Raw genomic sequence first — 13990 nt, 5'->3', positions numbered from 1 at the left:
CAAAATGCCCCCAAAAGAAAAAAATCTCCATGTTTTCGGTGCTGTTGCATTCATGTAACATGTAAGGGTGGCGCTGCCAATAAAGCACCTAAAAGCTGTCACAACGAACCGGCAAAATTAATGATTATGAATATGTAAAATATAGCAGGAGACATTTTAATTGTTTACTAATAAACCAGTTTTTTTTTTTATGTCTGTGTCGGCTGGAAAGATGCTGACTCGCGATCTTCGCAGTAGTGAACGCGCCAGAGAGAAATGCGCATTTCATACGGATTACATAAGAGAGCAGTCTGTTTTCTTTTGTTTTGAATTGTTCTGTTTAAAAGTAGACATTTCAAGCTTTATATATATGTCTCAGGTCTGTGAGGCAAGTAGGCTATAATAATAATAATATTATTAATGGAATAATAGACGAATATTAATGGAGTTTCGGTTAATTTATGAGACAAGCTCCAGTTTCACGCGCCGGCGCCTTCGTGTCGTGATTATTTTCTAATATATTTACTTCTTATTTATTAAATCCAGACAATTGGTTGATGAAACATTGATTAAAATTAAGATACAATTAATACAAAACGAAATTAAATTTAAAGACAGGCTTTGTGCTTTCTGTTTGAGGTCTCAGTGAAAGTTTTAAAGCAGTCTTTTAGTGCCGCTTTCAGAGCGTTAACGGAGAACTGTCCCATCCGTAACATTGTTGGGTTTTTTTTTTGTGAAATAAATTTCTAAATAAATGCGACTTATAGTCCAGTGCGACTTAGGCTAGGCCTATATATGTTTTTTCTTCTTCATGGCGCATTTTTTGACTGATGCGACTTATACTCCGGAGCGACTTATATTAATAGTAGGCTACACTGTATGACTTCTCATTTTCCTTTTTGAAGTACTTTTTGAACTCCATTATTGAGCCGAGTTTTGACTGAAAATAGTCTACTGTTGATGACTGTGCAAGACAAATGGATTCAGGGTCAGGCTTGACTGAGCATGCTTCAGACTCGTGGTGTGAGCGGAGCGAAATTGGAGCGGGAAATAGGGCGACGCTCCGTCCTTTTGAAATTGCCGCTCTGCGCTCTGGCCAAGATCCGCCCGCTCGCGCTCCCCGCTCGCTCCCGCTCCACTCCGCTCACATGCTCTGCCCTGTATACAGCAAGGCAGATTACTAGGTTTTGTGGTCACACTTTAGATAAGGGTCCAGTTCTCACTATTAACTAACTATTAACTATGACTTTTGCCCCAGTAGCCACCTAATTGCTGCTTATTAATAGTTAGTAAGGTAGTTGTTAAGTTTGGGTATTGAGCAGGATTAAGGGATGTATGGTCATGCATGAATAAGGCATTAAGTTTTGCTGTTGAGTTTTCATTAGATTTTCAGTATTCCAAGTATTCCAACAAATAGGATTCATTTCACATTAGGACAATAGAATTTCACATCAAGTATTAACTGACAAGTGCCTAGCTTGGAATTAATTCAGTGAAATAATGCTCATTGGGTGGGCTTACAGATATTTGTCTTCGTGTTTGAACTACCACATAAAGGTTTTTAAATATTTGAGACCAATGTGAAGTACTTTAGTCACTCTATATTGATGATTTGCTTGGTTGCCCATGTTCAAACTGCTCCCCTGAGTGTGCCTGTGAACAAACAACTGGTTTGAGAAGTCATGTTTTGAGGTGGGCTTCTTGAAAATGTTATGTTTACCGGCAGTTTCTTTATTCTTCAATTGAGCTCAGTGGTTTTCTCCCCCAGGTGGCAAATTTCAGAAGATTTCAAACCACTGTCAATTTCACAATAAATAAATGTAAACTTGATGAAAGTGTTTAGATGTCTGCGTAGTCGAAAACTGATTTGGATCAAAGCCATGTTGAGGTATAATATCTTCCCCTCGTGCTTGTACATTTATCATTATTTTTTGCTTGTTCTACAGGTCCAGTGGCAGTCATCAGTGGAGAGGAAGACTCTGCAAGCCCTCTTCATCATGTCAACCATGGTATCGTCACACCTTGCTCTCTCGATGCGGGACCTGACGCAGTCGTAATCGGCATGAGTCGCATTCCTGTCATCGAGAACCCGCAGTACTTTCGACATGGACACAATTGCAACAAACCAACCACCTGTGAGTACATGTCTCACTACTTGTTGATGTGCTTAATTTGGTTCTAAAAATACAATTCAAAGTTGATGTGAAATCAAATTTGACCCTATTTATACAACCATTTTGGGGTCAGAAAGAATAATTTTTTTTTTTTTAAATAAAGAAATTAAAGGAATAGTTCACCCAAAAATGAAAATTATTCCAAAATTGTATTATTATTCCACAAGCCATCCTAGGTGTTATTAACCCGACTCCAATGGGTTAATAAATGCCTTCAGAAGCGAAGCGATTTGGTTTTTGTAAGAAAAATATCCATATTTAACATTTTACAAACAGCCATACACACGTTCACGAGAAAGGCAGATCCTCTGACATTTTTCTTTAAAACTTATTGTTTGTCTGGGGTTTTGTTTTCCTCTATCTCTATCATCTCCACTTCTGTTTTCGTCAATTCTCACCTAAGCTTACGCTACGCCTGCATTATATCTCTTGGAAATAATGGTGATGGAAATAATTCCTGTGTTTACGAAAGAACGTTACTCTTGACATTTTAACTAGCCCGCAGTATATCCTCATTATATAGCGCAGTATATGGGTCACTAAGAAGATGTTTGAATAAGCACAAAAGTGTTAAAAATAGAGGACTTTTGTATGCCCTGAGCTTGCACTTATTGCAGAGTGCATGGGAACAAATGCCAACTCCATTGTTTGTATAAATGGTCATGAATGAATACGCAGAGCTCCTGCTAAGATTTATGAGATCTTTTATATATTTATTTGCTATTTTTGGGGCCCGTTGTGACCGAAGAGTTGCGCATTGACAATTACTTTTCTTGGAGCAAATGGTGTCTTAGTTTAGCCCTTTAATGTAATTAATTGGAACAAATATACTTGTCACTTTACATAAGTGTTTTTGTTAGCCAAATTTAGAGGTTAAAAGGGGGCCTGACTGATTTATGGCACGTAGTATCGAATATATGGGGACACAGACTTGCACACATCAACACACACACAGTCTATTTATATTCAAGGCACAAAACAGTGGTCTATTCACAGGGTGCACTGACGGCTATGAAAAGGAATCCAAAAGGCAGAGGACAATCACATTTTGCCCTCATGAATAAATTAACTCTTTATGCATAATGGATGGCATAAAATCTTTATAGCTGTAGATACATAACCATCATGGCCGTGCCCATATCTGATGAGTGTGTGATATTTAAATGACAGTTAGCTGCTTAAGAGAGCGTATATTTTTACTTCTCAGACTCTGAGAAAGCTCTGAGCAACTAGAAAGCTCTTTATGTGTTAGCTGTATAAGCTGAATCATTTATATAAAGATACACCTTATAAAAATGGTCCAAGGTTCAGCTCATCATTTTTTTATAGAGAGAACATAAAATAGAAGAGCGATGCGTTTCAGACCAGTTTCACCCAGTTGATACTGGGTTTACATTTGTAGACATGACTTATCACAGTCCACATCTATAAAGAATATGCAGTAATGCAAAAATTCAGTGGTCCGTGAGAAAGAAATTGAATATGTATAGCATAAATAAGACAATGTCTATTTTATACATTTTCCATTGTGATATTTATCAATGTTGTTATAATATTTGTAATAATAAAATCTAATATCATTTTATTTTTATTCAATATTTTTAAATATATTATTTAAACACTAACATTTTATTCTGCATGTTTTAATTCATGTATTTGTATTGTTTAATTTTACTGTTATACAGTATATGAGAATCTAATATTAGGAAATACACAAGAACTCAAATGTAAAATGTCTGGATATTGTGGTAATTTGTGGGGAAAAATGTTTTTCCTTGCATGATTACGGTTTTATTTGTAGACTTCTGTATTTGAAAGGATTTCAAGTAAGCAAGTCCCTTGAGCCATGACATGATGACTTTTCAGGAATTCAAAAGATGACTGACTCAAAAAAGCTATTTTGCAATTACAATTGAGTTCTGCTGCATTTACTTACCTTTTCAAACCAACACGAGTTTATTCCTGAACTACATACTATAGCATTTCAGTTGATGGTTAGCACAGAGTTTTGCTTTACCTATATCCAAGATCCAAGAATAATCTCTAGCATCCCATTTGCACATGGAGACCAAGTGTTGACTTTTCAATGTCTGTTTGAACATTTGTTCACTTTGCGTTTTGCCATGTGGATCACATAGAATTATAACATTTATAACAAATGTTAACAGATTTTATTTATTTATTTATTTATTTATTTATATAGAGCAAGGAAAATTATCCATTTTTAAGGGACGGCTCCTTTAGGGCTTGTCATTAAACGGCTGCTGTTATGATTGGCTAACGTTAGGGCTGGGTAAAAAATATCGATTTATCGATTTTAATCGATTCTCATTTTTACGAAACGATATCGATTCTTAAATCCCAAGAATCGATTAGTCATCCTGTTTTCAGTTGATGAATTAATGGAACATTGATGCGCGCATCCCATCCAATAAATCGCAATAATCTTTGTGCTTTGTTATTATTGATATGAAACAAAGTCTCAGATTTCAAATTACGTCCATTTTCTTATGAAATTCAAAAACATAATTACCGTTTTGGCGCTGTGGCGTGAGATCGCTCTGGCTCAGCTCAAGAGAAGCAGCAACGCGGAGCGCACATGATCTTCTCTTCCGCATTAATAACACCAGTTACTGCGCGAAATAAACACGAATGAGCATCTGAAAGTGTGTTAAAAGATAGAGTACAACTTATCGAAGTCCGTATCATGTCACATGGAATCGCTCAATCAGTGTTTCAACCGTGGAAAGACATAAGTAAACAATGTCATGTAACGTCACATTTACCTCAGAAAAACCATATCCAGTGACCATAAACTCGTTAGTCAGCTAGAAAAATTAACTCTAGAGAGGAGCATTTTGCTAAATATATGCACCATATTACATAATCATTATAATTTTTATTGTTCTTCAATATTTAATGCATGTTTGAATAAATCTGGAAAGTTTTTGACAGCCACCATTTAAATTTTTATATTTTCATATAACTTTATTATTATAAAAATAAATAAAAGTGTATTTTAAGTGTTTGTATACAAATCAGTTAATTTTTACCTTCAATATTATAGTAGGCTAATGAAGCCTATAGGCTACAACTGACTCCCATAGTTTACAATAATTTTTTTCCCTTTTATTTTCCAGTTTTCCTTGAGAAAATTTACAATGTATTGTACCTGATATCCAAAATAATCGATATTGAATCGAATCGAATCGTAATCGAAATCGAATCGAATCGCAAGCTTGTGAATCGAAATCGAATCGAATTGTGAAATCTGTGTCAATACCCAGCCCTAGCTAACGTCACTGGATAGGAAACATCATCAACGTCCACTCGCTATTGAATTTTATGTGTCCTTGTCACACGTTACATGTATTTACTATATTAGTAATAACTACAAATTAGGCATAATTACATGCAACTAGCCCTAAACCAAATCCTAATCCTACCCTAACCCTATAGTTAGTAGGCTACACATACTCAATTCCATATATAAAACTGTCATTTACAGACAAAGCATTATGAAATCATTTACTTTTGTGATGCAGCTGCTGTCAGATCCAATACAGTTGGCTGTTTCATCTTGCCTCGCTTACAAAACAAAATGCTCCGAACTAACATATAACAATCCGACGTGTTCCGGGACACCATTAAAATAAAATCCACTTGTTTCTGATGTTGGGATTAGGGCTGTACTCAACCAAAGAAAATCTGGTCGACTGAAGTCCTGAAGTTTTCGACTAAAAATCGACTAAAAATGACGTTAGAAAAAAAAACGTTAAATGAATTAGCTGCGCACTGTGCGCAGTACTTGGTAGCCTTGTTGTCCGCCAAAATGAATTATAAATAAACATAAAAAACTAGTAGGCTATTTGCAGTATTAAATCGTTTTTGACGTAATTATTTTGCACTGAAATGAGTCTGACACACGAGTCTGTCGGCTCTGACAGCGTTGCATCACGTGCACCTGTGCAATATCATAGCCTATGATTTCCGAAAATAGTACTATGTTGTCAACTAGTGATATCATGACAAGAACTTTTGAGGAATATGTAACATAATTTAGACAATTGTTTCTGTCATATGTATTATAATAACTGACAGACTCTATAATTTCAGCCGCTCTGTGCAGCTCGCACAGAGTGAGGCTGAACCTATTTTTTACAGTCTATGGGCTGAACATAGGAGATCAGCTTCGCGGCTGAGACACGAATAGACTATTAACTTAAAGCTTTTACTCTTAAACACAAAAGGCACGTCCACTTTAATAAAAAAATAATATTTATTAAACAAACCAGATCAAGTAATATTCAGCAAACCTTCTAGTAGCCTACTTTCTTCAATCTGTCCGTCTTCTCCGGTGAGTTGGGCTAATCCAAAAGACGTGAAAACAAGGGGGGTGTTCTGAAGACAGACTGTTACCTGTGAAACAGGGGTGCTCTGAAAACACCCCCATTAGCAATTAGTGCTTTCCACCTGATGAAATGAACGCGGCAAAACTGATGAAATGAACGCGGCAAAACTGATTACCGGTAAATTAACGCGACAAAACTATTGAAATGAACGTGGCAAAAAAATCGACCAATCAGAATTTTGGTCGAGCCAGAACGTATCGACCAAATAATCGACTAATCGACTGGGAGAATACAGCCCTAGTTGGGATCCTTCTAAAGTCTGTACAGAGACTCAAATGAACTGTTTAAACTGGACGTGACAAAGCGAATGTTCTTTCACTCTTCCATTTGTCTTGTTGATGACAGACTCAAGTGCGTGGAGTATATCAGAAACTGAACCCACATCTCTACACTGTATCCAGTGCAGACAGCGTCAGTGATTTTAATAGGCTGAATTTGCTTGTGTAGGTAAATGCCAGCAATTAAGTGACTGAATGCCAGTGGGCGGAGCCTATGGTGCGTTTTAAGTTTCTGACGTCACAGATCCCGCAATATCATAACGAGCCGTTTTTGTACTCTTTTGTAGTACACAAAACCTAGTACTTTTGGAGCTTTGGAGCTTAAATAAGTGCTTTGCTCATAATGAAGAGGACATTTAAGCTATAAAACTTGCAGGGTGTTTTAATGGTACAAAGACCTCTTATATGTCAAAAAATAAAGGCAAATTTGATTTCTCATGCAATGGCCCCTTTAATATTGAAATATTTGCTGCTGGGGTTTCTGGCTTAAGTCATGGGAAATACAGCTGGATCACGTGCAATAGACCGAAGATCATTATTCAGGTAGCAGTATTCCTAGAGGAAGTGAGTGGACTAGCATTTACAATGAGCTCCATGTGTTACAAAGGCTATAAATACATGATTGTGACTGTGCACTGCAAATATATAAGATTGTATATAAGATGTCCCTCAATTAAAACAAAAATCATAAATGATAAACACATTTGCCTACATAGCTATAACTTAATATGTTGGAAGTTTAAGCTGCCACATATGAATTTGTTGCAAGAGCAAAACTGCAATTATAAATACAAGAGTGAAAAGAATGACCTTCCATTTCAAAGATGCAGTTGAGAAGAGCAATTGTTTTATCGTACTCCTGCAATATCTGTCTATTTCTCCCGCTTCATCAGATTAGCGGCAATGGCTGCTGATATTTGTATCCTGCAGTGACTGTGTTTTGTGTCCTGTTCACATTGAACTGCTTAGGACATCTGGAGAAGATATGTCTATGCCGATGTCTCCTGTGTACACCGTCATTGTTCTGGACACAATTACTTCGATTGCATTGTTTCAAGGTAACATTTGATGACAAGCTGAATTTATCAGACTAAAGTGTGAGAGGACAAAGGCATCCGCTCAGAAAAAGGGCATTGTAAATGAATGCATGCCAGGTTTAATGAAGCTCTGAATGTGCACACCTTCACAAAGATTTTGATTCAAGCGATCTATTGTTACTGCTCATAATTGGACTACCATCTCATCCAGCCTCATTTGAAGTTCAATGAAGGTGGACACGACACAAACCAGGTGCTTGATAACAACTGTTCAGCTATATTTGTGAATAGGTGTTTTTGAGCATTTATTTCCTTTTGTAGTTGAAAATGACATTAATTACATTGGTGAATTTCTTTGAGTTTCAGTTCAATTTAATTCTACTTTCAAAAAAGTTCAAATGTGCATTTCTTTTTTTATGTATGCAGTCTTTTTCGAGTTGAAAATCATGAAAATAATTTCAGTGTATATTTCAATTTTACTTCCTTAAAATAAAATGCTCTGCATCTTGTTTTTTCTCAATTCATATTCAGGACTTGAATAAGAATTCTAAAAACATTCTCAATTTACTTCTAAATGGTGTACGACCCTGGTCCTGATTGAATTAATACTGGCCAACTTGTGAATATGTAAATATGAGTGGTCATGTGTTCATGGCTAAAACTGGTTTTGCTATTTGAATTAATGGTTTGCATGGAATAGAGACAAAGTTCTGATTCATGAATGTCAGCGTTTGTCTGCACACACTCTCGTATTTCAAAATATGAACGTTTTCACAAAACTTTCATGACCCCCTGTATATTTTGTTTCAGAACATATATATATTTTAAAAAAATGTCATGCATTTTTTTTTATCAACACTTGAATATGGATAAGTTTCATTAAAAGCAACACAGAAATGGGTTTGAACAAAAAGCTGAGAAAATCGTGTTTTTGTTAAATACTACGTCCAGATCGGATTCAGAACGATGATCAAAACATAGATGGCATAGATCACTTCCATTAACTCACCCAAAGCTTCCACAGCCCTGTACCTCTTCATTGGGTAACGTTAGGCAGTTTTGATTTATAAGCTGTTGAATGTTTGATGATCACGTTAGATCACACGTGCGTATGTTTCAATCGCTCGTTTCTGCTTCTTCTTCGCCTGTGTATTGATCCAAAGATTCTGGGCTCTTTTAGAAGGTTCCCCCCGGTTCTTTCACGATCGCTTTCCAGTCGCACCACCCTAAGGAATGCCCTGGTCATAAATCACGGAAAATTCTGTCAAAGATGGGGAAAGAGTTAACTGACCAATCTTGATGAACAGCACTATTTCTAATCATAGAGTTTTACTGCTGCAAACACACCTGCCTGTGCGTCTTTCCTAATTTCAGCCTTCAGGGTTTGATACATGTTCAGTCAGGATGAGGAATAAATAAATGACGGTGAGTCTTGGGATATTGCCTTTTTAATTCAAAGGCTTTCCACAACAGGATTGGGGTAAATAGGTTATGGGGGGAGCGGGGCTTGCCGGTTGGGTGGGGAGCTGAAGGTTAAGTTAACCCATCCCAAACTCCTATGGCAGGTGCACATGTAATTGTTCGCTTAGAGGATAGGACAAACCCAGCGGACCACTTAATGAAATAGCGAGTGAATATAAATGAGTTTTTGGGGACAGGAAAGTGCTCCAGACTTGACCTGATTCTGCTTCAGTATGCTAGATCCCTGCATCTCAAATCTCCGAGCTTTAATAATGATAGTAGCACCTGATACCCGATACTGTCAGTGGCTCAAGTGTCACTACGATTTTGTTGCCCTTACAGCAAATGTGTTACATTGAATTTAATCTTTTCAGTTTCAGTGACAGTTTGTCAATAAATTAAATATTTTAATTAACACAACTTGAAACTGATGTGTCTTACAAAAGTATTAATTATCCACATTGTAATGCATCTGAAAAATGCATTTTCATTAAAATGGTAATACCACAATACTCATCTATTAATGCAACAATAACATTTAAAATGGTCAAACACTGATGTACTTGTTGATCATATGCTGTGATGCATCATTCTCTTTAAAGAGCATCTTGCATGTAAAAAAAAAATCTAAATTAATATATAACCGTGTATGAAAATACCATATGAAAAGATAATGCAGGATTTAAAATGTTTTAAAACGACATAAGGACACCAATTTAGTAGATAAAGTGAGCGTTTCTTTGACTGCTCGTACAAACCGCTTTTTTTCAACATCGCGTCATTTTACGTCACACGAGGGAGACGTGTGCTGTGCTCTGCCGCAGCTCAGTGCAGAGTAGGTTGGTATTCAGTAAGAGCGGTCGTGAGTCAGTGTGTTTTCAGTAGTTTTTGTATTTCAATAGGAGGATTATCGTCCCGGCCCATTTTCAGATGCGGAAGTAAAATTTTCTCACAAAAACGACTCCAGAAGCCACTGTAGCGTATTTATAATTTTTTTTTAAAGAAAATCTAGTTCCTACATTATTTTTCTATACATTGACTTGTTGGGTCTTCTAACCTGCAAGATGCTCTTTAAATGTTAAACAAATGTGCACTAAAAAGTATTATAATGTATTATTGTGCATTATAAATGATCAGACTATATTAACTCTGGTTACAACTATATAAAAAGAGCATTCAGTTGATTATAAAGTGCATTAAAGGCATTATATTAATGCATTACCTATACACACAGACACTTCAATTAGCGTTACCAATTTCTGCAAGGATCTATGTTTACCCAGAACATGCTTATTAATAAAAACAGGATAAGTACAGGACTACTTGCGCTCTTTTATTGCAGACCACGCTGCTTTGACTCGGAATGGCATGAACTAATGACACCAACATAATATTTATGCACAATATCTCTTGTGTGTGTCTTCACCATAGCAACCACTACAAGTTCACGCAGTCGAAAAAAATCATTTGAGCAAATGATTTTTTTTTTTTTTTTTTTTTACTATAACAGGCTATTCAATATGATATGTTCACATCGTGTGTGAATAATAGTCTATGGTTTCGTTTGTATAATTCATTCAGAAACCTATATCTACAACTCTTCACCTTACATGTAGGCCACTGAGTAGATGTGTTTATGTGAATTTAAAGAATTAGATGTATGTATTTGAAAAATGTAAAAAAAAAAAAAAAAAATTGAGGTCTTTTTTCATGCCTTTTTGTGGTTGAGCATTTTGCTTTTAAGCTACTTTAAATTCACTCAAATAATTGAAAATGACAATGGCAAAGCATTACAAGTCCCAGGTGAGTTCCAAACAGATGGCAAAAAGAGACCTTTTACAATTGACTCTCATTTGCATCACACTCGTTTTGTTTTGAAAAAGAGAACTCAGAGGAGACAAAAAACATGCAGAAAATATCCAGCTGTGACTGTGAGCAGCAATTCTAGAACACCATCTGCACAGGAACTGACCTTTTACACAATGTGAACAACTCACGATTGAAGCCTTTATTTACACTTGTACACGTACGCGTAAACAACATGCACAACGGGCGCATACAGATAACCTGTCACTCATATTTCATTTGGCTTGCACTCGTTTTTGCCACCTGTTCCCAAGGGACATTGTCTCTCATGATGATATTATTGGGATAATTGTATGCCTGGACCTTTATCATCATTTTTTGATCATATATTATAGACATTGATGTGAATCACTGACAGTGCTTCTTCCCAACCCTAATGCTGCTTTCTGCTGAAAACAAGACATACTGTACAACAACTCGTAGTGATCACACCTACAAAAATACACAATAGAAGAATAACAAGTCCATACTATAATGCTATATCCCCATTCTGCCATACGATAGCTTTGTGTGTGATAATAGAATACAGGTTTGGAATGACATGAGAGTGAGTGAATAATGTAAGAATTTTTATTTTTTGAATGAACCATTCCCAGTGTTGTACTGGCAAACTAAAACAATTAGAAAAAATTAATTGAAATGAAGCATAAATAAAATAAAATAAATATTAGATGAAAAACTTAAAATAAGTTTAAAGGGTTAGTTCACCCAAAAATAAACATTCTGACATCATTTACTCACCCTCATGTCATTCCAAACCCATAAGTCTTTCGTTCATCTTTGAATCACAAATGAAGATATTTGAATGAAATCTGAAATCTGTCCCTCCATTGACAAGCTACACAACTACCACTTTGACGCTTCAAAAAGTTCATAAAGAATCGTAAAACTAATCCTTATGAATTGAGCGGTTTAGTCCAAAGCGAGACACGATCACTTTAAATGATGAACAGATTTATTTTAGGCTTTTATTCACGTTCATCATTCATCAACTCACACATCTGTTGTGGTAAACGGAAGCTCAAGCATGTTTGCTTGACGTGTAAGGTTCTCATGCAACAACCAATGAGGTTTGTTCTTGCGCGTCGAGCAGGTTCGGTTGAGGTGGTATTTCTTTAAGGCAGTATCCTTTCACAATCCATTTTCATATTGCTACACCACTGTGAACTTATGACCCTGACACACAAAACTTTAATAACCATTATGGTTTTCTCTCCCTTTCTGTATTTCTCTTTCAGACGTGCAGCATATTAAACGAAGGGACATTGTTCTGAAGAGGGAGCTTGGCGAGGGAGCTTTTGGGAAGGTGTTTCTGGCTGAATGTTACAACCTCAGCCCCACCAAAGATAAGATGCTGGTGGCTGTGAAGGTGAGGCATGATTTTGCAGTTAAAAGCACCTTCTTCTGGCTTTTTCTTTGCTCTGACTTCTCTAAGAATAGATGCACTTCTCCTGTGCACTATATTCCATTACCAGGAGTGTGCATTATGAAAGTAAATGCACCTTCCTGGCCTGCGCACAATTCATCTAAAAAAAAAGTTTGTCTTCAAAATCTTTGATCAAAATGTAAAACTTTTTTCTCTGAAACAGCTGTACATTCAACTAGGCTTTGTCACACCCACTTTTGACAATCCAGATCTGTTCTCAATAGATAAAATCAAGCACCAGTAGATAAAATCCATCTTTTTCTTGTTTAATCTGAAGTAAGTGTGAATGCCGTTTTTGTGTTCTTACTGGTTTGTACATAACCATTTAATTGTGCATAGTCAGGATCAGTGTTTAGGAAACTACTTTGCAGACTCATTTAACCCCATATTTAACTCCTTAAAGCCTACTGTATCACATTTGACTTTTCTATGGGTACATTGAAACGAGAACGATATACTAAAAACGGTTTTGCGTTCGCATTTTTTTATTTATTTTTTGTGCACAGATAACAACGCTGTCATAACGATCCCCATTCAAACTGAACAAAAACACTGTATTATTCATGCCAGGCCAGAAGTTGGCTATGTCACTTGTAAAAAGACACTACGCGGCTATAGACCTTATGCGTCAGAGAAACGAGGGCGCCACCATCTTTAGAATATTGTCTTTGAACTTCTGTTTTTGCGGTCACTCTGTATATTTCTATGGCATTGCTGTCCAGGAGTAATTAGCTTTTGAAGTGGATTTAATTAATGTAAAGTTAACAAAAGTTAAGGATTGTAATGTTTAAAGCAGATGTCTTAACAAATGTCAGTAGACATTAAAACGAAGATCAAAAAAGACCGGGAAGATTAAAACGAGCCGTTCATTCGTAAATACACAAGATCGCTGTGAAAATACAGACCGGAAGTCAAAAGACAACGAGCGCAGCGCTGAAAAGGGGCGGGGCTACATAAGGTCTATAGACTGAACATGTAATATGCATGTGTATGACATCACCGTTTTCACAAATTCAAGTTTGTGTCATGTACACGGTGACAATAAGGATATCGTTTTCAAAAACTTGCACTTTGAAACACGTTTTCAAAAATTCGCATTTTCAGGCCCCCAAAACGCCATTGTCTTCTAAAAACTTTGTTGAAAACGGCTGTTCATTTACAAGACAATGGCGTGGCGTGTAAATGGCCCCTAAGGCACCTAAATTGTCAACATGGTCAAAACCTGTTGTACACAGTCTAGTAAATTATTCTGTCATCTGATTGATAGTTTATGGCCTTTTAGTATAATTCTAGAAACGCCCCCCTTCAGGTTGTGGGTCATGTGTGTTTGTTTGTTTTTCTGTGAGAATAAACTAAT

At 36.4% G+C, this 13990-nt stretch overlaps 1 protein-coding gene across 2 annotated transcripts in view; it reads left to right on the top strand.

Annotated features, from left to right (window-relative positions):
- ntrk3b (neurotrophic tyrosine kinase, receptor, type 3b) overlaps window positions 1–13990 on the top strand; it is a 125693-nt gene that overhangs the window by 97473 nt on the left and 14230 nt on the right. For both annotated transcript variants that reach the window (XM_084108181.1, XM_084108182.1), the window contains exons 12-13: window positions 1926–2114; window positions 12446–12576. In XM_084108181.1, the coding sequence (XP_083964307.1) occupies window positions 1926–2114; window positions 12446–12576 (320 nt within the window). The remainder of the gene's footprint in view (window positions 1–1925; window positions 2115–12445; window positions 12577–13990) is intronic.

The sequence above is a fragment of the Abramis brama genome (genome assembly GCF_963993115.1).
Source record: "Abramis brama genome assembly, chromosome: 3".
Taxonomy (NCBI): Eukaryota; Metazoa; Chordata; class Actinopteri; order Cypriniformes; family Leuciscidae; genus Abramis; species Abramis brama.
Note: the sequence above shows the minus strand (reverse complement) of the source record. Positions and strands in the feature narration are given on the sequence as shown.